General features: G+C 42.3%; 1 protein-coding gene across 1 annotated transcript in view; it reads right to left on the bottom strand.

Moving 5' to 3' along the window:
- Positions 1-26,926, bottom strand: part of thada (THADA armadillo repeat containing) — a 334,005-nt gene that overhangs the window by 126,966 nt on the left and 180,113 nt on the right. The window contains exon 28 of the mRNA XM_055639660.1: positions 25,269-25,437. Within this exon, the coding sequence (XP_055495635.1) occupies positions 25,269-25,437 (169 nt within the window). The remainder of the gene's footprint in view (positions 1-25,268; positions 25,438-26,926) is intronic.

Here is a 26,926-nt window from a genome sequence, read left to right as displayed (position 1 = left end):
TGGTGCGTGCACTCACCTGAAAGTTTTATTGTCCCTCCCATCATTTTTCACCATTTTCTGCTTTGACCAGAACTATTAAACTACACATTTAATAATCCTTGTAATTATTTATTAATCCCTTACAGCCCGCACCCATATCGAAGGTTGAATGGTTGGCTTAACAGACACTACAGTGCCTTCTGGATTATTTCCAAATTTCGTTACTACTCAGACGGAGATTATTTTGATCCATCAACTTCATGCCAGTTCACAGAGCTATCCTAATTCCCCAAAATGTTGCTTGTAACCTAATCTCTCCCATTCCCAAAAATCCCCAAATACCTGTCCGACAGATCAGAAACACTCTTCAGGAGTCAGGTGTGGATTTGTCAATGACCACTGTCCGCAGAAGACTTCATGAGCAGAAATACACAGGCTACACTGCAAGATGCAAACCACTGGTTAGCCGCAAAAATAGGATGGCCAGGTTACAGTTAGCCAAGAAGTACTTAAAAGAGCAACCACAGTTCCGGAAAAAGGTCTTGTGGACAGATGAGACAAAGATTAACATATCAGAGTGATGGCAAGAGCAAAGTATGGAGAAGATAAGGAACTGCCCAAGATCCAAAGCATATTACCTCATGTGTGAAACACGGTGATGGGGGTGTTACGGCCTGGGCATGTACGGCTGCTGAAGGTACTGGCTCACTTATTGTCATTGATGATACAACTGCTGATACATTCTGAAGTGTATAGACACATCCAATCTGCTCAAATTCAAACAAATGCCTCAAAACTCATCAGCCGGCGGTTCATTCTACAGCAAGACAGTTATCCCAAACATACTGCTAAAGCAACAAAGGAGTTTTTCAAAGCTAAAAATTGGTCAGTTCTTGAGTCAATCACCCGATCTGAACCCAATTGAGCATGCCTTTTATATGCTGAAGAGAAAACTGAAGGGGACTAGCCCCCCAAACAAGCATAAGCTAAGGATGGCTGTAATACAGACCTGGCAGAGCATACCCAGAGAGGACACCCAGTAACTGGTGATGTCCATGAATCTCAGACCTCAAGCAGTCATTGCATGCAAAGGATATGCAACAAAATACTAAACATGACTACTTTCATTTACATGACATTGCTGTGGCCCAAACATTATGGTGCCCTGTAATGGGGGGACTATGTATAAACATTGCTGTAATTTCATTTACATGACATTGTTGTGTCACAAACATTATGGTGCCTGAAATGGAGGGACTATGTATAAACACTGCTGTAATCTCTACATGGTGAAACCTAAATGTATAAAAATGGCCTTTATTAAAATCTGACAATGTGCACTTTAAGCACATGTGATCTTTTCTATTACAAATCTCAAATTGTGGAGTACAGAGACAAATAAATAAATGATGGGTCTTTGTCCCAAACATTATGTAGGGCACTGTACGTCAAGGGAAATTTACAGTGGGCAATTAACCTACAAGCCCACATGTCCCTGGGATGTGGGAAGAAACTGGAGCAACTGGAAAAAAAAACCCAGGCCGTCAGAGGGAGAACATGCAAACTCCACAAAGACAGCAATTTAGGGCAGGACTGGCCACATGCCACTGGTGCCAAGAGACAACAGCTATACAGCTCATCACCATGTAACTGGAGGTGGATGTTCACAGGCTACCTGCAGGGATGGTAAATATAGTAAGCTGGAAAGAGTGAGGAGAAGGTGTACGAGGATGTTGCTGGGACTGGGGGCCTGAGCTATTGGAAAAAGCTAGGACTTAATCCTTTGGGGGGGGGGGGGGGGGGGGGGGGGGGGGGGGGGGGAGGATAAGGGGTGAGCTTACAGAGATGTATAAAATCATGAGGGGAATTGATAGGGTGAATGCATAGAGTCTTTTAACCAGCATAAGGGAATCAAGAACTAGAAAACAATGGTTTGAGAGAGAGGGGAATGAATTAATAAGAACCCGAGGGGAAAGTTTTTACTCATGAATGGTGGAAATATTGAAAGAGCTGCACAAGGAGGTAGTTGAGGCAGGTACTATAACAACATTTTAAAGACATTTGGTCAAGTACATGGAAAGGAATGCTTTAGAGGAAGTTTAATTTCACTGGGATCATTGTTAAGCAAGAGCAACAAGTCATTTTTACCCCCACTAAATGAATCTCAGGTCAATTATAATACTGTTACAGCTGTACCTGCTGTGGCCAGCTACCTTAACACAGAATAGATACTTTCTTAATATGCACATCTTAATAAATATGATGAGCAAGTGTTGGCTAGTTTGAAAAAAGAGCATAAAGTGCTTGAGTAATTCAGCAGGTCAGGCAGCATCTCTGGAGAACATGGATAGGTGATGTTTCGGGTCGAAATCCTTCATCATCTTCAGTATTAACCGGCATATGCAGTTCTTTGTTTCCACAGTAGACACAAAAAGCTGGAGTAAAAAAAGTGGAACTGGCAGCATCTCTGGATAGAAGGAATGGGCACCTATTGACCAGAATTCATGGCAATTCAAACTACAAAGCAAAATATTGAAGGAAATTCCAAACACATTACAATCAACAATCACAGATATTCTTCAGAGAGGAATTCAATCTTAGGGTTCGAGTGATAAACAATTTGATTATCAAAATTGCATGAACAGTTTGGAAATTTACCACATATATCTATATTACTAAAAGTCTGTTCTTGACCGGTTTTGGCCATCGGTGCTGCGATTTCCGAGAGAACGCCGCCACCTACGGCCGTCATTTTTGGCCACCTTGCTGAGAGCCCCCCTCCGCCGCATGTGTGCCGAGGATTTTACCCGTCGATTAAAACGGACAGAGATATTAATGTTTTTACAAAATTCCCCATTCTCTCTGCTGCCGCCGCTGGCGGCAGGGGGGAGGGACTATAAAACCAGGAAGTGGTGTGCCACACAGTTTCTTCAAGATGGAGGAAGGCAGAGGGTCACGTTTCTCTGAGCTGTGAATAACACTGAACACATGTCTACTCAAATGTAAGTGCCCTTAGTGGTTCTAAAATGCTTCCAGAATGTGTCTATTGGTTCTAAAGCTTGCTAAAAAAGTGTCTATTGGTTCTAAAGCTTACAAAAAAATGTCTATTGGTTCTAAAGCTTGTAAAAAAATGTCTATTGGTTCTAAAGCTTGCAAAAAATGTCTATTGGTTCTAAAGCTTGCAAAAAGTGTGTCTATTGGTTCTAAAGCTTGCAAAAAATGTGTCTATTGCTTCTAAAGCTTGCAAAAAAATGTCTATTGGTTCTAAAGCTTGCAAATAAATGTATATTGGTTCTAAAGCTTGCAAAAAAATGTCTATTGGTTCTAAAGCTTGCAAAAAAATGTCTATTGGTTCTAAAGCTTGCAAAAAAAATGTCTATAGGTTCTAAAGCTTGCAAAAAAAATGTCTATTGGTTCTAAAGATTGCAATAAAATGTCTATTGGTTCTAAAGCTTGCAAAAAATGTCTATTGGTTCTACAGCTTGCAAAAAAATGTCTATTGGTTCTAAAGCTTGCAAAAATTTCTCTATTGGTTCTAAAGCTTGCAAAAAGTGTCTTTATTGGTTCTAAAGCTTGCACAAAATGTCTATTGGTTCTAAAATGATTCATATTAGTGCTCCAGAAAGCCCCCCTCCCCCCTTCCCTCCCTCCCCTGGTTGGCTTGGGTGTGTCTTGAAATTGAAAGGCACTACTTACTGCAAATGGTGGTATGAAATTGAAAGGCACTACTTACTGCAAATGGTAGCTTGGGAGCTTTGGCTTGAAGTTGAAAGGCACTATTACTGCAAATGGTGGCTTGGTTGCTTTGGCTTGAAGTTGAAAGGCACTACTTACTGCAAATGGTGGCTTGGGAGCTGTGGCTTGAAGTTGAAAGGCACTACTTACCTGCAAATGGTGGCGTGGGGAGCTTTGGCTTGAAGTTGAAAGGCAAATTGTGGCTTGAAGTTGAAAGGCACTACTTACTGCAAATGGTGACATGAGGTTGACAGGTACTACTTACTGCAAGTGGTGGCTTGGGAGCATTGGCTTGAAGTTGAAAGGCACTACTTATTGCAAATTGTAGCTTGGGTGCTTTGGCATTAAGTTGAAAGGCACTGCAAATGGTGGCATGAAGTTGAAAGGCACTACTTACTGCAAGTGGTGGCTTGGGAGCTTTGGTTTGAAGTTGAAAGGCACTACTTACTGCAAATGGTGGCTTGAGTGCATTGGCTTGAAGTTGAAAGGCACTACTTACTGCAAATGGTGGGTTAGGTGTGGCTTGAAGTTGAAAGGCACTACTTACTGCAAATGGTGGCTTGGGTGCAATGGCTTGAAGTTAAAAGGCATTACTTACTGCAAATGGTGGCTTGGGTGTGGCTTGAAGTTGAAAGGCACTACTTACTGCAAATTGTGGCTTGAAGTTGAAAGGCACTACTTACTGCAAATGGTGGCTTGGGAGGCACTTTACTGAAAATGGTGGCTTGGGAGCTTTGGCTGGAAGTTGAAAGGCACTACTTACTGCAAATGGTGGCTTGGGAGCTTTGGCTGGAAGTTGAAAGGCGTTACTTACTGCAAATGGTGGCTTGGGTGTGGTTTGAAGTTGCAAGGCACCACTTACTGCAAATGGTGGCTTGGATGCAATGGCTTGAAGTTAAAAGGCATTACTTACTGCAAATGGTGGCTTGGGTGCATTGGCTTGAAGTTGAAAGGCGCCACTTACTATAAATGGTGGCATGAAGTTGAAAGGCACTAATTACTGCAAATGGTGGCATGAAGTTGAAAGGCACTAATTACTGCAAATGGTGGCTTGGGTGCTTTGGCTTGAAGTTAAAAGGCACTACTGCAAATGCACTTACTTCCTGTTTGCACTGTATATTGATTTTAGATAAAACGCTACCACTCACGGCTGTGATTTTTGGCCATCTTACTCAGTCCCCCTCTGCTGAGCAGGTGCAGATAATTCTTCCCATCAATGAAAAATAAAAGTGTTATTAGTTTTAAAAAAAATGTTGAGAATCTCTCTCCTTTAATCACTCCATGAAAGCCACACCTTTTCCGGTGGGAGGGGTTATAAAATCCGGAAATGTGGGTGTGGCTCAGTTTCTGCAAGATGGAGGAGGGAGAGGTCATGACTCGCTGTCTTTAGTGGCTTTGCACCCTACTTCAAATGGTATGAAATTGCACTTGACTTTGGTGGCCTTGCACCCTGCTAGAAGTGGTAAGAAACTGCACTTGAATTTGGTGGCCTTATACCCTGCTTGAAATAGAATTTCAAGGATTAGCCGTGAGTCCACTACCAGCCCACCAGCCGTGAGTGAGTGAGTTGCCAGCACAACAGGCTTGATTGACTGAGACGCCAGCCCAATAATCCATTTGGCGCACAATTTGCATACTAGCCCTCTGGAAACAAGTCCCTTCAGCCCACAACACCCATACTAGCGCTCCAGAAAGCCCCCCCCCCCCCCCAACCCCAACTGGCTACCAATATTAGAATTGGTGGAGAGGTGGAATATTGCGTTGGATGACCAGCCCTCCTGTGTGATGCTGGGACCCAACGGGTCCCACTTAGTCTAGTTTATAATATGTTTTCGGTAGAGCAACAGGTCAGTGGGTCAGGCAGCATCTCTGGAGAACATGGATGTTGAATTTTGTTCTCCGCTGCACACATTACATGTGCAACAATGGAGTGCATGTGTGTTTTACTTCCAAAAGATGGCTGGATTTTGCTGAGAAGATTCTGAGAAGATTCCCTGAGAAGATTCTGAGAAGATTCCCTGTTTAAGTAAGTGTTCTCACCTTACCGATCAAATGTAGAAAAATAAAATCAGTCAAGCAGTTATACAATTTATAAAACTTAGAAAGGATAGTAAAACATCATCATCATACACTCCCCATGTGATTCTGGAATAAGTATTAATAAAGAACTCCATAATGAATATCTATGAACTACAAGATGAATTTAAAAATAAAGAGAAAAAAAAACATGTCTGTGCATGTGTGTTGAAGGAGTGGAGACGGGGGAGTGAAATCATGGCAGATAAAATCTTTCAAAGCTAAACCAGTTCAACAGTTACAGGAACACTCCCTTAAATGATGTTATATTTAAAAACTAAATCTACATTAGTTAAAATTTGACAGCAGCTATTTGAAGCTCAAAGCACAAAAAACAAATGGAGTGCACAAAGAAACTCAGCACTCTGTTGATCTTTGTACTGAGAAAAGCTATTTATAAATGATCTGCTCAATTCACTTGATGGGATGTGTCAGTTCAAATAAAATGAATGTTTGCCAACATCATTTCTCCTTAGAACAGAAACCTCCCAGCAAAGGTAAACCTAAGGATAACATTAATAACAAATGGAGGAATGTGCTAAATAAACCAAGTAGTTATGCTGAGTATGAAAAAAGATTCACCACACTCAAGCATGAAATGACTAAATCCTTCACTCTTTTAAAATTAAGTTTTCAAAACTGGTTTGAAAAATCACCACTTTTTTAACAAAAGAAAAGGACGCAGCATGACATAAGAACAAGTCAAACTGTAGAAACAAAGATGTCCTGGTGTTTGTCTGTGGGGTCATGGGCATGAGGTAGGCATGTCCGTCCGACAGATGGTGCCCAGCCTCAGCACAGTAGAGGTCAGCCTGCCAGACATCAACAGCCCCTCCGCTGTCGACGGTGGCCTGGTGGCTGGTGTTCGTCTGTGGGGTCATGGTCAAGGGGTGGTTCAGCTGTTTTATCCAGTTCAGTTTAGTTCATTGTACCAAGGTACAGTGTTATCCAGCCAGCAGAAAGACAATACTTGATTACAATCATGCCATTTACAGTGTACAGATACACGATAAGAGAATAACATTTAGTGCAAGGTAAAACCATCAAAGTCTGATCAAGGATAGTCCAAGGGTCACCAAAGGGGTAGATAAGTCACCAAAGAGGTAGATAGGTAAAAGAGGGTGACCTGGTGTTTTTGTGTACTTCTATCCAAGATCTACTGGGTCTGAAACGTTAGAGTTGATTCTAAACCTACCTGATCCCCCAGTTGCTCAACACTTTAAATCCCCCGCCCATTCCCACAATAATCTTTGTGTCCTGGGTCTCCTCCATTGTCAGAGTGAGGCCCAGCGCAAATTGGAGGAACAGCACCTTAATTTTGCTTGAGCAGCTTACACGCCAGCGGTATGAACATTGACTTCTGTAACTTCAAATAGCCCTCGCTTTCTCTCTCTGGTTAATCCCCCCCCCACCCCATTCCTCCTCCAACCAGTCTTACTGTCTCCGACTACATTTTATCTCTGTACCGCCCACTCCCCTGACATCAGTCTGAAGAAGGGTCTCGACCTGAAACGTCATCCATTCCTTCTCTCCAGAGATGCTGCCTGTCCCGCTGAGTTACTCTGGCATTTTGTGTCTATCTTCGATTTAAACCAGCATCTGCAGTTCCTTCCGACACAGTTGATTCTTGTTCAGCAATTGAATCACCAAATTAGAAGCCAACTAGCTCACAATTCTCATATTATAGTTCAATGATTCAACCCCAAATGGAAACACTTAAACTACAAAGTATGAAAGATAGTATTCCTAATATACATTTTCACTGAACCTTCACATTCTTGAACTTGACCGAGTGAGGGCAGTTGTCAACCATATCTTTTCCTCTTCCATGATATTTCGTCCCTCTTTCTTTCCAAAATTTCTCCGGAATCAGAAATTCGTTTTGACAATAACCATTTCCAGCACGTTGTTTAAGAAGGAACTGCATTTAGAAAATCGAAGGTCGACAAAAATGCTGGAGAAACTCAGCGGGTGAGGCAGCATCTATGGAGCGAAGGAAATAGGCAACGTTTCGGGTCGAAGAAGGGTTTCAACACAAAACGTTGCCTATTTCCTTCGCTCCATAGATGCTGCCTCACCCGCTGAGTTTCTCCAGCATTTTTGTCTACTAACCTTTTCCAGCACATTTTGTTTCAATCATAAAATCACACATTGATGACAGTGACATAGAAACATAGAAATTAGGTGCAGGAGTAGGCCATTCGGCCCTTCGAGCCTGCACCGCCATTCAATATGATCATGGCTGATCATCCAACTCAGTATCCCGTACCTGCCTTCTCTCCATACCCCCTGACCCCTTAGCCACAAGGGCCACATCTAACTCCCTCTTAAATATAGCCAATGAACTGGCCTCAACTACCCTCTGTGGCAGAGAGTTCCAGAGATTCACCACTCTCTGTGTGAAAAAAGTTCTTCTCATCTCGGTTTTAAAGGATTTCCCCCTTATCCTTAAGCTGTGACCCCTTGTCCTGGACTTCCCTACCATCGGGAACAATCTTCCTGCATCTAGCCTGTCCAACCCCTTAAGAATTTTGTAACCCGAGTGAGATTTCCGCTTCAGGATGCAAACGTTGTTATCACAAATCCAGGGGCCACAAAGAAAATCTGATCCCATCCTCTCATCATACACACAAGAGGCAGGCCGGACTGTACTTAACATCCCAAACTATGCTTTGGCCGAAGATAGATACAAAGTGCTGCAGTAATTCAGTGGGTCAGGCAGCATCTCTGGTGAAAAAAGATAGGTGACGTTTTGGGTCAGGATCCTTCTTCAGACTGTAGTTTGAAGACTTAAGTCTGCAGTCGTCTTCAGACTTATGCAGAAGCGTCCCGACCCGAAAGGTCACCTATCCTTTTCCTTCAGAGATGTTGCCTGAGTTACTCCAGCACTTTGTATATCTTTGGTATAAACCAGCTTCTGCAGTGCTTTGTTACTCTACTTTGGCCTAGGTTGCTACTAAATTTGCATAAATTGGGACAAGGATCAATACAGTTGCTGTCTGCTTCACGTAAATCATTCTAGTCCACCGTTTGGGATCATAAGAGTTGTACAGCACAGAATCTGGCTCACCAAGTCCATACCAATCTTTTCACCCATCTGCACTAATCCCATCGGGGTACAGCAAAATTTGATTCCTGCATATATCCAGCCAATCCTCTCACCCTACCTAACTTTAATCAGCAGGAAGATGTTGAATAATTTCATTACCCAAAGTGATTGCTCCAAAGGTTAAACATATTAGTAGGAACAAATCCAATATGCAATCATCCGCTTTACATCTCATTTATGCACTCACAAAACATTCAAATCGTCAGGCAACAGCTACAAATGTGAATGCCTGGTCAGGCCAAGTTTGGTACCTTTCCCAGTGCCTCTTTGATTCAATGCCAACTTAATCTTACTTGGCAAGCAGTGGTTTTCCATATCCTCTGGATATTCCTGAGGCTAAAGGTGCTGGATGTTACACTGCATCATTCAACTCTACATCACATGTATAAAGTAGGCATAACAGTCAAGGTTATTTTCTCAGTCTGCCAGCTTTTGTCGACCGGTCAAATAATTGGAACTGAGAGCTGTGGGGAAACTGGAGTTGGCACCTATGTGATTATGACCATTATAAAAATGACTCGCACTTCAAACCTGCGTAAATATTTGAAACTGTGGTGTTGTGGTCATTTTGTTCAAAATAGCAACAAGAATCAAAATAGGCTGCATTAACATATCAAAATGAAACATGGACCATCCAGAGAAGCAACATTTGGCAAGTCTTCATGTAACTAGATTTATTAAAAATGTTTTCTTCTATTCCCCACTCATCCACCCCAGAGAGGCAGGATAATAAAAAAAACCATATGCAGATATTCAGTTTTTAGACTTTAAAGATACAGTGTGGATACAGGCCATTCGGTCCATTGAGTCCGTGCTGACCAGCGATCACCTCGTTCGCTAGTACTATCCTACACACTAGGGGCGATTTTACAATTTTACTGATGCTAATTAACCTACAAACCTATACGTCTTTGAAGTGTGGGAGGAAACCGGAGTAACCGAAGAAAACCATGCAGTCACAGGGAGAATGTACAAACTCTGTAGTCGGGATTGAACCCGGGTCTCTGGCGCTGTAAAGCAGAAACTCTGCTGCTGCAGCACTGTATCGCCCCGGGGTGTCCCATAAACTTAAATAGATTGAATGAACACAATACATGCTTTTCACAAGTAAGTGATTAAAAAAAAACTCAATTCGTACCATAGAAACATAGAAAATAGGTGCAGGAGGAGGCCATTCGGTCCTTCGAGCCAGCACCACCATTCATTGTGATCATGGCTGATCGTCCCCAAACAATAACCCGTGCCTTCCTTCTCCCCATATCCCTTGATTCCACTAGCCCCTAGAGCTCTATCTAACTCGCTCTTAAATCTATCCAGTGACTAAGAGCGAGTTAGATAGAGCTCTAGGGGCTAGTGGAATCAAGGGATATGGGGACAATATGCCACAGAGAATTCCATAAATTCACAACTCTCTGGGTGAAAAAGTTTTTTCTCACCTCAGTCTTAAATGACCTCCCCTTTCTTCTAAGACTGTGGCCCCTGTTTCTGGACTCGCCCAACATTGGGAACATTTTTCCTGCATTTAGCTTGTCCAGTCTTTTTATAATTTTATACGTTTCTACACGATTCCCCCTCATCTTTCTAAACTCCAGTGAAGCCTTGTCTTTTCAATCTTTCCTCATATGACAGTCCCGCCATCGCAGGGATCAATCTCATAACCAGTAATGTTAACTTAAAGACAACAATAATATGATGCACTGCATTAATGGTGTGGAATGACTTTGCAATGCACTATGGGAGAGGTAAAGATATGAACTCGTGCCAGCAAAATCTGGGAAAAATATGGTCAGCATCTCCAGCAAGTTCTTAGCAGAAGCAACAGAAGAAATGTTTTCTGATACTGGTAAGTTTTGACCACTCACTGGCTTGATCTCTTTGGTAAATGACCTCTATGTCAGAACCACCACCATTCAAGAAGGACGTTTTTTTTTTTTTCAATTGTCACAAAGAGGTTATTTCAATAGTTTCTATTGCATCACTATTTGTTTGGACACAATATTCTCTCCTTTCTCAGCAGCGCTAGGAAATGTAAAAAAAGGACACTTTGTACTCAAATCCTTCGACAAATTAGCTGTAAATATACCAGCTGTGTGGACGCAGACAGATTGTGGAAACATCATCAGGCTTTTACTCTCACTCATCCACTAAAATGTTTTACCGCCACAATTCCATCCTTTTGCAGCCAACCCAAAGTACTGTTAAATCCTCACTTTTACATTTTCTATTGAATATCAGGTGCAAACAGCAAATGCTTACAGAATCTGTGATGATCAGTCTTGTGGCCAATTGTCGGAAATTGTCACAGTTGTTAATAGTAGAGAAGTGACAGGTTCTAAAGGTATAATTTAACACTAATGAAGAAACCAGGAATTGCAGATACTGGTTTACAAAAAAGACACAAAGTGCTGGAGAAACTCGGTGGATCAGCCAGCATCTCTGGAGAACATGGATACGTGACGTTTCGGGTCAGTACCAATTTACATTACTTTTACTTTAGAGATACAGCGTGGAAACAGGCCCTTTCCCCATCGAGCAGCGATCACCCATACACCATGACTATCCTACATTTTATGGACAATTTTCAGAAACCAATTTACCTACAAACATTCTTTGGAATGTGGGAGGAAACCAGAACACCTAGGGAAAACCCACGGGGTCACTGGGAGAACGTACAAACTCCATACAGGCAGCACCCATAGTCAGGATCAAACCCGGGTCTCTGGTGCTGTAAGGCAGCAACTCTACCACTGTGCCACTGTGCTGTCCCAAACTTCAGACTAACTGTAGCAGGTGGTGGGGAGGGAGAAAGCTGTAAGTGGAGGGGCAGGACAAAGCCTGGTAAGTGATATGTGGATACAGGTGAGGGGAGGGGGGCTGATAGATAGATGGTCAGACGAAGGCCAGAGATGAATAGACAAAAGGTGCAAAATAAGGATTGTTCGTGAATAAACTCGGGAACTGCTCATTGATTCAAAGCTTGGGCTTTTGGATGGATAATAATACACACAAATGCTATTCTGGAGGTAAATAGAATCTCCTTTTTGCAAATCTCCTTCCCATATAACTGAATAAACAACTTTGCAAATGTTCCTATTTGCCCAGTTTTTCTATTTCACTATCTTTGATGATCTTGTATTTCATCTTTCAATCTTCTCGGCACCTCCCCCCATGTTTCAGTCTTATATTCCATACTTTTGTAGTTGCAGGCTGTTCATGGTTGTAAAAAGTGGGACAAGTTAAATAGTACATTTCTGAAGGCAGTTTGGCATCCTAGAGGCACAACAGCTGCCAGCAATCTCCACTCTTCTTGATGTTTTCAATTTTTTTCCAGCATTACTGATTTCACTCACGTAGCACACCACAGGGAATGTGGCTGTTAATATTTGCAGTAGGGGTACTGTGTACAATATAGTGCAGTGCTTTTATTACTAAACAATGCGTGGTTATGTTGTCGGACCAATAATGCGGAGTTTGAAGTAAGAGAACTGAAAATTAGAGTGAAAGTGAAAATATAGCAAAATTAAATCTGAATTCACTGAAGGAGAATGAAAATGAGAAGCTAGCAACCGTAATTGTGACTTTGAAACTCTTAGATCGTGATAACATAATATGTTAAATTCTTTGGGTAAGGAAGCCTGCTGGTTCTTATTCAGTCTGGCTTAGATGTGAATCCAGCCCCATAACAATATTTTTAACCAACCTGTGGAAATGCAGCATTTATAGAACACAGAACTGTACAACACAAGTACATGACCTTCCTCTCTCCTTCTTCACTAATGCTGATTAGTTTAGTTTAGAGATGCAGCTCAGAAACAGGCCCTCAAGCCCGAGTCCACACCAACCAGCGATCTACCCATACACTAGCACTATCCTACACACCAGGGACAATTTACAATTTTTGCCCTTGCGGGCACAGGGAGAACATACAAACTCTGCACAGACAGCGCCCGTAGTCAGGTTTGAACCCAAGTCTCTGACGCTGTAAATAGCAACTCTACCACTGCGTCACTGTGACTCCCCAATCTAAATGTCATATTTCCAGCCTTGCTCGTTTTAATAGCCACCAGTGTTTCAACTCAGTTAATTTTCCTTGTCAGAAAGCAGAATCTTTCTCCCCGAGTGAAAATGCCAGACTGGAAGGCTCACTTTTAAAGTGACAGGGGTTCCTATTTTGCTACTCCCACAGGAAAGATGTTCCAGGAGCCTGAAAACCATCACTTCCAGTTCAAGAACAGCTTCTTCCCAGCATCCATCCAACTCTTGAATACACAGTGGCAAAGTTGACAGAACTGTTGTCTCACAGCACCAGAGACCTGGGTTCGATTCTGACCCTGGGTGCTGTCTGTGTGGAGTTTGAGCGTTCTCCCTGTGACTGCGTGTGTTTCCTCTGGATCCTCCAGTTCATTCCCACATTCCACAGACATAGGTTAATTGGCCTCAGTAAATTTCCCTCAGTGTGGAGAGAGTGGGTGACAAAGTTTGATAACATAGAACAAATTTGAACAGGTGGTCAGTGGTCAGCATGGACTCGATGGGCTAAAGAGCCGGTTTCCATGAAATTAAAACTTCATAACATTAACTTTAGCGACTATGATCTTCCATGGACTGTGCCTTTGGTTGAACTATGGACTTGGGTTTTGCACGATTACGGTCACCTCATATTGCGATTATCAATTTATTGTATTATGATTTTGTATATTTATCTGTGCGTTATTGTGCTTATAGGCCAGTGGTAGCCAACAAGATTTTCATTTTTCCGTTGCTGGTAGATATGACATTTAAACGCTCTTGATTCATCGCTACATGCATCCACAGTGCACGAGTGAAAAAGCGGAGAAAAAGAAAGGAAACGGAATGTTGAATATAGTGTTACATCTACAGGGAAATAGCAAATTAAAAATGGTTCTAAAACCTCATCAACTTCTCCCTGTTCTGCTTTTGCATTGGATTGTGAAACCCAGTTTATGTTGAGACAAAAGGCCGATAAATTTTGAAAACACAGAAAATGCTAGAAAATACTGAGTTGATCAGTCAGTGTCAGGTTTAAAATATAATTTTTTTTTTTCACCTATAAAGTCGGAGTCTGAAAATGCAAAGTTCACTGGGAATTTTCCAACAAACTACTTTTCGCCTTTAATAATTAACATGATGTTACTATAAATGATACAGAATTTCATGTGGCAATTCAGAACCAATTGTGGATCCCATAACATAATCTCACTTCAATCTGCTCGCTTATTATAATTTTCAAACAAATTATCGGAAGTATGTTTGACATCACTGAAGTGAGGGCGGTTAAATTTAATCAAACTTCATTTCCCTGATACTGTTTTAATTCTTATCTCTAACATTTTTTGCAAGCTATACTCTCCCAGTTTAAATATTTTCAATTAAATCGCCAAATTTGATACTGTTATGCTAAGCCAAAATTCAAAGGTCAAACAAAGGATTTAAAAAAAAATGAAGGCTGAGTAGAACATTAAACTGTCATTCATGTCGATCTGCAGACAATCAGTTCAGTTTAGTTTAAAGACAGAGTTTGGACACAGACTCTTCAGCTTACTAAGACCACACCGAGCATATGTGTTTAAGAAGGAACTGAAGATGCTGGAAAATCAAAGGTAGACAAAATTGCTGGAGAAACTCAGTGGGTGCAGCAGCACCTATGGAGCAAAGGAAATAGGCAACGTTTCGGGCCGAAACCCTTCTTCAGACTTCAGACCGAGCATACTTCACCCCATCACATTAGTCATCCCATCTTTGCATCCACTCCCTACACATTAATGCCAACTTTATAGAAGCTAAATAACCTACAAACTCTAAACTCTTTGGCATGTGGGAGGAAAACAAGCACCCAGAGGAAACCCACGTGGTCACATGGAGATCCGCACAGACAGCACCCGCGGTTAAGAACGATCGCGGGTCTCTGGAGCAGCGAGGCAGCAGCTGTACCACTGCCGCCAGGTGAAAATAAGAGAGGCATTATGGATAGAACAATTTGCAATTTTGCAACGATTTTGCTGTTAGATAAGATAGTTTACCATTAATTGCCAGGCAGGGGATACAGTTAAATTGGAGAGAAAGATATCAAAAAGGACACATTATTGGAAAGGAGTGGCACGGTGGCACAGCGATAGAGTTGCTGCCTTACAGTGCCAGAGTCCAGGGTTCGATCTTGACTACAGATGCTGTCTGTACGGAGTTTGTATATTTTCTCTGTGACTGTGTGGGTTTACTCTGGGTGTTCCGATTTCCTCCCACACTCCAAACATATGTAGGCTAATGGGCTTTGGTAAAATTTCAAATTGTCCCTAGTGTGTAGCATAGGGCTAGTATACAGGGTGATCGCTTGTCGATGTGGACTCGGTGGGCCAAAGGGCCTGTTCCACGCTGTATCGCTGAAGTCCAAAAAGTGAAGACCAAAAGGCATGGTCAAAAGGAAGGGTATTGAGGACGTTTTTCAAAGGAGATGGAAAGTGTCAAAGATGAAAGAATTTGGTCGAAAAATTATTTTGTCCTGACAAAGGAAGATTGAACTTGGACTGCTTTCCAAACTGCTGGTACAGCTATAATCATCTAATGCCACCATCATTAAGAAAACATTTGTCGAGTTGGACAGCCAAATACTGCAGTTCCCCTTGCTCTTCACAACTTACTGAAAGGCTCTAAAACCATGTTGTGCAATTGCAACCCAAGGATCCACCTCTAAAAGTGGTTGTGCTGTGTGCAGACAAACAGAGAGGGACCTTGTGCTGATATAAGAGGGCGTCGCCAATAATAATAATAATAATATATTTTATTGTCATTGCACATAAGTGCAACGGGATATGGGAATGCAGCTTCCATCCGACATCATAGCTTAAGTAACTACTAAAATTTAGGTTTAGATACCCCGAAAACATGGTTTGTACAAAGAACATTACAACAGTAAAATAGTCAAAATAGACAATTTCCACAGTTTCCATAACAGAGCTTGTTTAGGGGATCTCTGCTACACTTGAACCTCATGTAGCTCTATTGGACTTTGATTAGGCTGTATCTGGAATATCGTCCCATTAGAGAAAAGATGCGGAGGCTTTGGAGAGGCCTCAGAGGAGGTTTACCTAAAGCTACGAGGTATTTGCACTGATGACCTATGGTCTTAGGCTCAGAACAAGCATAAAGGTCATTTACGGAATCAGCAGGATGTGTAGCTGAAATGCCAGACTAACTTACTCTGAAGTTCATTCTGTGATGATGGAGATGCACTGTGTGAGATGGAACAGTCAGAAACTGAATGGAGTTTGGATGTGACTGGCCCTTTCTAAAGGAGTGTTAGAGGAAGCTATAGTAAAACTTGCTCTGTGAATGAACAAGATCCTACCACTGTGCCCTGCTACTCCCAACCAGTGCCACTGCCTGGACAATGGGCCATTATGATCAAGATAAGGTTCTACATTTTGAAGGATGCAAGATGGCCCTGGAAATTTGACAACTCGTGTCCACTGCCTCAGTGTAATCTACTCCTCTTGCACTCTTGTACAAAGGATGATTGTGCCCACGTATAGTAAGATTTTTACTGAAGTGTTTGCTAGAAAGGAATTTCACTGTACCTAGGTACATATGACAATAAAGTACCATTGAACCAATGGCATGTTGTGTTCTGGAGCAGTGAGGTTTAAAAACTGGCCGGATGGCTAAAAAGGGGTAGAATCTGGGCCAGGGGGTTTTCTTTTCTAGTCCTGCTATCTGAGTCTTACAGGGAAGCTAAGAGATCATATATCGATTCAGTTTTGCACCAGGTTAAACCTTTATTTATCTGAAAATCACTTTTGTTCGACATTATCAAAAGTGGCGCAGTGGTAGAGTTACTGCCTTACAGCGCCTGAGACCCGAGTTCAATCCTGACTACAAGTGTTGTCTGTACGGGGGTTGTACGTTCTCCCTGTGACCGTGTGGGTTTCCTTCAAGTGCTCGGATTTACTCCCACATTACAAAGATGTGCAGGTTTGTTGGTTAATAGGCTTCTGGAAATTGTCCCTAGGATACAATTAGTGTACAGGGATCGTTGGTCGGCACGGACTTGGTGGGCCGAAGGGCCTGTTTTCATGCTATACCTCTAAACTAAAGTAAAGTTAAGTAAACTAAACTCAATTTCTTGGCCATGGTCTTTCAGATAAAACGTTGCTTGATTGTGGTCCTTTACAGCCCTATGGTCTGTTAATGCACAAAATGGCTAATTGAATAAGGCACTGGGCTGTTGATGCTCCTGTAAGTGTGTGCCAAGAACAGTAGAGCAGCAGGGAAAAAAGTGGGACTGAGAAATAAAACTGCACATTATATCAACCATCCATTATCCCGCATATAATTAACATCTTTGCTGCATTATGTTCTATATAATTATATCCAAGTACGCTAAAAAATTTGAACCTTTAATTTGGCAGCATATGTTTCAAGAAACATTGCAAACTAAAAAGCAAAATTAGATGAATTACTACTGCATCATTTATACTTAAGGTCTACCCCACGAAGTATCTATTAAAGAAAAAAACAATTTCAATGAATACATATTCAAAGTACAGGAAGGGCAAATAATGTGCTGCCAATAACAACATGATCACTTTACCAACATATGATTCAACATGAACAGTGAAAAGAGTTAGTTGAGATCTGGAAGACTGAGACTTAACTAAGCCACAGATTTTCATCATGTAATCTAGTTTGCACTCTAATGAGAAGCAGTGAATAGACTCAAAACTCCTTTTATGTCAGAACAAATGATTAAAATTGACTTGCAATAGGCAATCCAAATAGCCATTTCGGACCTCAAGTCTGAAGGCTTTGTTCATTATGATTAACCTGAAGGGGTATATTAGCTTCTGGTCAGTATTGTTGACATGCTTAAACACTATTAAATGAACATATAATATAATACAGGGGTCGGCAACCCACGGCCCCCGGGCTGAGTGCGACCCATAACCCAAAATCATCCGCCCCGCAGGCGTTTTATTTTTGTTATCATCCAGCCCGCAGACTTCCATCATCTTCGGTACCTCCTGGGCCCGAAGCCACGGCGCCCAGGCATGATGATGCAAGGAAGCCTGTGCTGGCGGCCACAATGGCGGAGTCACCGAGCGCGTCCGAGCTCTGGCTGTACCGCATCCTGCACAAAGCTGCACTGTCGGGATCAGGGTCGTCAATAATCCGAGGATGAGCGAGTGTGAGTATTTGAGCCACTATCTTCAGGACAGAGCCAAGGCAATTGTCCGTAGGTACGCCATGTTCGTGAGAGGACAATTCAATTCTTGCTTTGCTTCAGCACAACAGAACATAGTAGGCTACACAGAAAAGCTGGAGAAACTCAGCGGGTGCAGCAGCATCTATGGAGCGAAGGAAATAGGCAACGTTTCGGGCCGAAACCCTTCTTCAGAACATAGTAGGCATTGACTACAAAACAGATCAGTGTGTCCATATACCATTATATACGTAAATACACACATGAATAGATAAACTGATAAAGTGCAAATAACAGATAATGGGCTATTAATGTTCAGAGCTTTGTCCGAGCCAAGTTTAATAGCCTGATGGCGGTGGGGAAGTAGCTATTCCTGAACCTGGTCGTTGCAGTCTTCAGGCTCCTGTACTTTCTACCTGAAGGTAGTAGGGAGATGAGTGTGTGGCCAGGATGGTGTGAGTCTTTGATGATACTGCCAGCCTTTTTGAGACAGCGACTGCGATAGATCCCCTCGATGGAAGGGAGGTCAGAGCCGATGATGGACTGGGCTATGTTTACTACTTTTTGTAGTCTTTTCCTCTCCAGGGCGCTCAAGTTGCCGAACCAAGCCACGATGCAACCGGTCTGCATGCTGTGCACCTGTAGAAATTAGAGAATCCTCCTTGACAAACCGACTCTCCGTAATCTTCTCAGGAAGTAGAGATGCTGATGTGCTTTCTTATTAATTGCATCAGTGCTCTCGGACCAGGAAAGATCTTCAGAGATGTGCACGCCCAGGAATTTGAAGCTCTTGACCCTTTCAACCATCGACCCGTTGATATAAACAGGACTGTGAGTCCCCATCCTACTCCTTCCAAAGTCTACAATCAGTTCCTTGGTTTTGCTGGTGTTGAGGGCCAGGTTATTGTGTGGACAGTCGCTTGATCTCTCTTCTATACTCTGACATCCCCATCAGTGATACGTCCCACACAGTGGTGTCGTCAGCAAACTTGATGATGGAGTTCGCACTATGACCGGCTACGCAGTCATGAGTATAGACATGATTTGTCTCACAATATAAACATGATTTGTGTGGCTTTATACTGCAGATGGCGAGAAAAGATGGCACAAAAGATTTAATAATCACGTTGACTTTACCTCATCACATGAAGAAAGATTTTGTTCTAATTTACACCACTGGAGTAACAATTCCACTGCAGTGTATTTTTGAAATTATTATCTGCTCATTATGTGGTGTATATTCAATGTTTCTGGAGTAAAAATGTCCCACCAGTCAAGAACATAGGCACTCTCTGGTTCCATTTTAACATACATTTAACCACAAGTAATTTGTTCTTGGTACCAATTGGAAAAAACCTGTTTCATTTGTTTTTCCAAGAGAGAGAAAGAAAAAAAAAGGACATAATTACATTCTTTCAGAATGGGTGATTTTTGGAGGCTATCACTGTACACGCTCCCCTGGCCTGAAACGTCACCTATCAGTGCTCTCCAGAGATGCTGCCTGACCTGCTGAGTTACCTGAAGCACCTGCAGCTCCTTATTCCTGCTTTCCATTATATACATGTAGAGAACAAGGGAGTGCTGTAGTTCCAGCAGTAGCACTGATCAGGTTATTCCAATATTCTTATTGTACAGGAACACATGAAATTACATGAAAAGTTGGTATCCCAGACAACATTTATCCATCAGTCTTCAACAAACCAATTAAATCACCATCAACTTGATGATGTGGATTCTGGGCAAAACAATGGCTGCTGTGTATACAGACACTGATTATGTTAGCATTGTGTTGCTCCAAATGACACTACAGGTCCACCACCGATTTACTGGCAACCGATTGTTTGGCACCATCTTTAATCCCAATAGAAACCATCCCCGTCCCCTCAAATTCCCACAAAATTGTGGCGCCTAGACTGTGTGAGGCTGCCGATCTCTACCTCATCGGGACTTCTGCAGCCGATCAGTAGGTCGAATTTTCCCCCTGCGGCTGGGGCTCCGGAACTGTGGCCTGGCTGGAGCTGGCAGATCCATTCCCATTGCCGGCTTCTGAGGCCGACTTTGCAGGCTGATATCTCAGCTCCCCCGCGGCCTAGGCAGGCAGTTACGGTATTGCTTGACTCCTCTCAAAGGCCATGAAGGACCTCTGTTGGTCCGACAAATCGGATAATCCGGCAGGGCTCTGAAACCAAGGGTGCCGGAAAATCAGGGGATAGATCTGTATATAAATAAGAATTCTTCCTTGCATGCTTTTTATAATGTGAACTAATATAAAACAGCATTCAAAAATCTTTTCGATATAATCTAGCTGGTGATAACTTTTCAAGCAATTGGACTGATGGCAAGTATCTTTAAATGTTTCAAATTTCACAACGGGGTAATTCATGGAGTCAGTTCAAAAATAAGAATCGGAATGGTAGAACCGTCAGCTCTGCCAGCTTTTAACATAAAGCAAGGTAGCATCTGGCATGCATGACCCAGTGTCATTGTCAGGCTAGATTGAAACGCAAAGAACATTGCACTGTTTCCAATGGTATTACCTCAAGTCATGGTGATCATGACAGAAGCCCCCTCCTGGCGATCCCCGGAAACGATCACACGATGCATTCTGTGTCACGTTGAGCGACCAATTCTGTCAACATGTTGGACGACGACAAAAGCCAACAGCGAGCTATACATCATCTGACACTGAAGCGAATGAACCTCAAGTTATAAAGTCATAAGGAACAGGAGTAGAATTTGCCCATTCGGCCCATCAAGTCTACTCCGCCATTCAATCATGGCTGATGCATCTCTCCCTCCTAACCCCATTCTCCTGCCTTCTCCTCATAACCTCTGACACCCGAGATGTCACTGCGTCTCCTGAACACTTACCATGGGCGCTTTCATTTACATTGCAACTTTCCGTTGAAATGCCATGTCAGATTATCCATCTTATCTCTGGACTGGGTCAAATACTATCTGAGAGGTAAGAGCTTCAGCCTCTGAATGCAGGTCAACACCAGTATTCTCAGGACAGTTGGTGAAACAGTGAGCAAAATAGATTCTCAGTGAGAGAAGAAATAATGGTGTGTAAAGCAAGTTGCCTCTGATCGTCCTCGTAATCTTTTCCAGCTTTATAATCTCCTGGGATATCAGCTCCCACCCTTTACTGACCTCTCGATAATACAAAAACATAATTGCTCTAAGACTTGTGGCCAGTGTTTCTGTTGCCAAATCCCTAAGCTCTGGAGTTTCCTTCATAGACCTCTTCACCTCTCCTACATGTCTTCTGACACTCACTCAAACCCTGCCTCTTTGATCTAGATTTAGTCAACTGCGCTAATATCTTACGATGCCTGGTCAAATTATATTTGATGATGATCTTCTGACACACCTTTGGGGCATGGTACCACATTAAAGAGCTACATTAATACACACAGCTGCTGTTTACTAAAGTAGAATAATGTTTTGCTGGCCTAACAGTTACTTATGGAAGGAACGACAAAGTGAGATCCCTTATTCAAAAGGCATTGGGAAAGTCTGAAATGGAAGCTTGAAAGTTAGGTTGTGATAGCAGGAACTGGCTATTACAAGGAAACCAGTACAGGGGCGACAAAGATGATGCAAATAGGAGAGGGGAATTGATAGCAACCTTGCAAACAAAATCCGTGATACCATAGGAAACAAAATGCGCGACATAAACTAGATTGCTTTTTCAAGAAGGATAGTCACACTGAGCAGTGAAGCATTCGATAACACAACGTGCTGGAGTAACTCAGCGGGTCAGGCAGCATTTCTGGTAAACAAAGATAGGTGATATTTTGGGTCGGGACCCTTCTTTAGACCTGCTGAGTTACTTTGTGTCTACATTCTTTGTGTCTACACTCCCCAATACAATATGATTCCATAGTATACATGAACACTGGAACATTGCTGAAATACCAAGGCACAATTGGAATAACGACTAAAGATGATAAGTTGCAAGTAAAGCTAGCAAAGATGTAGAAAGATGATAAACAGTGTACGGGCAATCATGCAATTAAAATTTTGCCTTAAATTCACAAATTACCACCAAAAACAAATCTGATATAGGGAATAAAAGTTAGCACATTGAAATTTATGTGAAAAAAGTAGACAAAATTAATATTTTTCTCAATTCGCATTTTTTGACGCATGCACTGATTGTGCGGCTTTGGTTTAGGGAACATCACAATCTGGACGGCTTTCTAGGAGGGGAACGTCCTCGCCCCCCACTGCACAAGGTTTGTCTGCAGTAAGGTCTACTATCAGTATAGTAGCTGTAGTTTAACAAACAGGGTAGGTCAGTTGGTAGGTTTTACAATGTAATCTAGAACATGCTCCAACATGATTTCAAAAGGCATGAACAGATTTGCAGGTTTGAACCTTGAAATACCTTGTTCTGGTATCTTTCCCTGATTCCCCACCTGACTACATCACCTCAATAACATTAAAAATTAGAGCTGCCCAAAATAAATACATGCTATAATAATTAACCTTTTATATCAGTGCGCATTGGTTCACAGCATCTGGATTTCCAAGGTCAAACAGATAACTTCTCAGAGTTTTCTTTATATGTATTAATTAATATTTTGCCAACACCAGGTGTTTCAAATAGCTTTCAGGCCTTGAGGATTAATTGTGCCACAATAAGTTTTTCAACAAGATAGGGGCATGCGTTCAACTCTAGTTGTTAGATTGGATCGAATATCATTTACTTCTGGCTGGAGTTATGGCAGTGTGGTTAATCTTTAGGGAAGGTCTCTGAACAAGCCCATTCCTCATTCTAAGCTCATTCCCCGTTGCTCTGCTATCAAGCAGGCAGACAGCTCAACAGCTATTGCATTTATTGATAACCATACTTTTATTAAACAATGCTAATTCATTTCACTTGCACTTTATGTGCAAAGTGACGAATAAAACCGTATTGTATTGTATTGTAAAACTGGGTGGCGCAATGCAGTGGCAGCCTCGCCAACAGTCTGTCTTGTCCTTTTCTTCACTAATTGTTTTTAGTCTGTTGTTAAATGTATGTTTTAGTGTATCTTTAGTTTTGTATTATGTTGAGGATGGGTGGTGGGGGAAACTTTTTCAAATCTCTTTCCTCAACGAAGATGCGGCTTTTTCCCGTATCGTGTCTCCTTCCGCACAGCGGCCTAACATCGTGGAGCTGCGGTCCCTTTGCTGCGGATCGACTTCGGGAGCTACAACCACGGGAGCTTCGACAGCCCCTGCCGCTGGGGACAATTTTACAACTTACCAAAGCCAATTTACCTACAAACCTTTGGAATGTGTGAGGAAATCGGAACGCCTGGAGAAAACCCATACACGTCACAGGGAGTACGTATAAACTCCTTAAAGACAGCACCTGTAGTCAGGATCGAACCCAGGTCCCCTGGCACTGATAAGGAAGCAAAGCTACTGCTGCGCCACCGTCTTTAGGGAAGGTCTTCGAACAAGCCCATTCCTCCCTCTCAGGAGACTTCCCGTTTCTCTGCTATTAAGCAGGCAGACAGCTCAGCAGCTATTACATATATTGAAACCCACACTTTTATTAAACAACATTACAAACAGGAGAAACCCGTGACTCTTAGAATTTCAACTAAAAATGGCCTATTTCCCTCCGGGGATGAATAATGTTCTATCGTATCATATGTTCATTGTCATTCTACCTGGAAAATGACAACATTATCTAGGAGATTTTAAATCCAGTGTGTGAACCCCTCACTTTGAAAAGAATTGTAAATAAGATTACATGAAAAACCATCGATTCAGAATGGTAATCGTTTTAAATAACAGGGTGGCAATCTAACCATCACCCAAACAAACAACTATACAAAAAGACAGGAAAGAAAGAAAAGTGCTGGAGTTACTTAGAGGGTCAGGCAGCATCTATGGAGAACATGGATAGGTGACCGTTCAGTTACCTGAACATCACTTATCCATGTTCTCCAGAGATGCTTATTGAGCCGCTGAGTTATTCTTTGCATTTTTTTTGTAAACCACCATCTGCAGTTTGCTCCATCTTCTTGGTTCTTCTTGGTTTTCTGATCCTCCAAAAATATTCCAAATGGAATTTAAACTGGAGGGGGCAGAGGGTGGACAAGCAAAAAAGGATTCTTCGAGAAGAAGAGCTACCTTAAATTTAGTTGCGTCTGGTTGGGTAACTATGGTGAAGACTGTTCCATGCTTTAATTGTGCAGGGGAAGAATGAATTGCTGTACACATCTGTCTTGGTAGCTGGTGTCTCAAATTGGATCGAATGCCCTTGTCTGCTCCTAATAATGCTACTCTAAACAAACAGCTACACTTATTTATCCTGCATGTAATCATCAGGATAACCCGAGTCATATCCAATTTTGCACATCTCTAATATTACACAATTCATTATACAGAAAAGAACAAGCTGGGTCATTGGACTGAAATTAAATTAAAGTTATTTGCTATCCCATTACGTCAAAAGGAACATCTGCTGAATCCAATCCACTGTTTTGTTTAATTCATTTTTGAACTTAGAATGGCAGAGAATGTCTCTACGTTTGTGGTACTTTGTGGTACTCCAGAAGATAAATTGAAAAGCTTATTAATACACAAGCAAAACCTATTAATATATAATAACCACAGTGAATCACATTCCCTTGGAAACTGAGATGCATTGACTAATAGTGCAGATAGCAAGTTATATGTGTGGTGCAAAAGATATCACTGTCAATGTTTAGTTTAATTTAGAGACACAGCGCGGAAACTGACCCTTTGGTCAACCGAGTCCTCACAGACCAGCGATCCCCTCACATTAACACTATCCTACACAAACTAAGGAGATCTCGGAGAAAACCACGTGGTCACAGAGAGAACGGCCAAACCCCGTACAGACAGCATCCGTAGTCGGGATCGAACCCGAGTCTCCGGCACTGCAAGCGCTGTAAGGCAGCAGCTGTACCGTTGTGCCACCGTGCCGCCCAATGTAACGGGAGGGTTACATGTTACATGTAAGGTTGTGAGCATTCGGATTATCTGCATTCCTTAATATAATTTACTGCATGTACAACATTTTTTGTAATAGTCTCTGCAATGAGGAAACCTGCTGAGGTTTATAATCACAGGCCATATGTTTATTTACCTGGTTCCACTCTCTCGCTTTTCCGCTTGTACTCTTACCTGGAGCAGTGTCCCATGGATCTGGTTTTGGCGAATATACGGATGTGTGGGAGCAGGTAAGGTTTCCATCAAGGACTGTGTTGTCGGAAGGATACGATCAATTGCCACAAAGGGAACCAGGGCAAGAGCGGCCATTTCGCGGGATCGATACACAGGAGAGTGACCACATCTGCAAGATAAACAACACTTTAGAGAGACTGATGAAGCACAGATACTTGCACTCAAATGGCACCAAACTGTAATGAATGATGGGTGCATCTGAGCACAACTGGGACACTTTGGGTACATTCATTGTTGAATGCCAAGGACGGAACTCTAGTAAATTTGCAACAGAGCTTGTTCATTAATTTATAATGGTATATATCAGGCTTTTCATTAAACAATAACATTTTGCAACATAATTTTGATTTTCTCTGTAATTTGGGGAATCGTATTAAGAGTCTTATAGAGACATACAGCGTGGAAATGCCCTTCGGCCCAACCTGTGCACGCTGACCAAGATGCCATGTGATCACTAGTAGTCCCACCTACCTGCATTTGGCCATATCTTTCTAAACCTTTCCTATCCATGTATCTGTCCAAACTATGGACAGATAATGCCGCCCAGAGGTTGGCTAAGGACGAGGCTGAGTGAAACCTGGTGCAGGGACACACACACCGGGAAAACAACTGGGGGAGGACACACCGCTGAGAACAGGCGTGGGGGGCATTGGGAAAACATAGAGGGGACCAGCGTGTGGGGTGTGGGGGGGGGGGGGGGGGGGGGGGGGGGGGGGTGGGGGGTGGAGGTGGGTGGGGGGGGTTGAGATTGACGAGGGACCATCGGTTTTGTTTTGAATACCTTTGTAACCTTCCTGACGCTCTATGTACGGTGACTCTGTATACGCTGTGAATATACCAGCGTACATTCACTATACCTAGGTACATGCGACAATAAAATATCATCATCATTTTAAACGTGGTCAAGGAAAGAGCATTCACATCGCGGCCCTGTTTCCACCAATCTTTCCACCACCACACACAAGAAGCGACAAGACAGACACTATTGTATGCAGATGTCGAGAAGTGTGTTAAGCTCCAGTTGAACAACTTCGAATCTTGTGTGTGGACTTTGTGTGTATTTGTATTTTCATTGCTCTGGTCACAGGTAAAGTTGCAATCCCCTGGCCACATGCGTCAGGTTGCAAGTCCCCAGCCTTCGGTAAGGCAGCAAGTCCCTGGCCACAGGTGTAAGCCACAAGCCCTGCAGCTTTCTGGGCAGGTCAACCAGAACTTCCCAGACAATTTTTCAGAGGCCAAACTACCTGGAAGTGGTAATTATCATGATATACGATGGGAAGTTACATGAAAGAAAACTATTTTGTGCAAACAGATTCCTCTTGGCCTTCTATTCTCTTTCTAGATCCAAGTTTGGCACATTTACAACATCTTCATTTACTCTCTCCTTCTTCCACACGATGATTTTCATTGTGGATTCATCTCTGCTTTATAATTGCAATGTTTTTGAGTACCAATTGTTCAACTTCATTTTGGTACCGAGTGGATGTAAAACTGCCACTATTTCAAAAAAGATGACAGGGGAATTTCAAATAATTTAACACCTTATCTAACATTTTTTTTAAACTATTCTCGAGTAATGTTTTTCTTGCATTCAAATC

Source organism: Leucoraja erinacea, chromosome 8 (assembly GCF_028641065.1).
Source record: "Leucoraja erinacea ecotype New England chromosome 8, Leri_hhj_1, whole genome shotgun sequence".
NCBI classification, from domain to species: Eukaryota; Metazoa; Chordata; class Chondrichthyes; order Rajiformes; family Rajidae; genus Leucoraja; species Leucoraja erinaceus.
The sequence above is the reverse complement of the archived record's forward strand: the minus strand, read 5'-3'. Positions and strand labels throughout refer to the sequence as shown.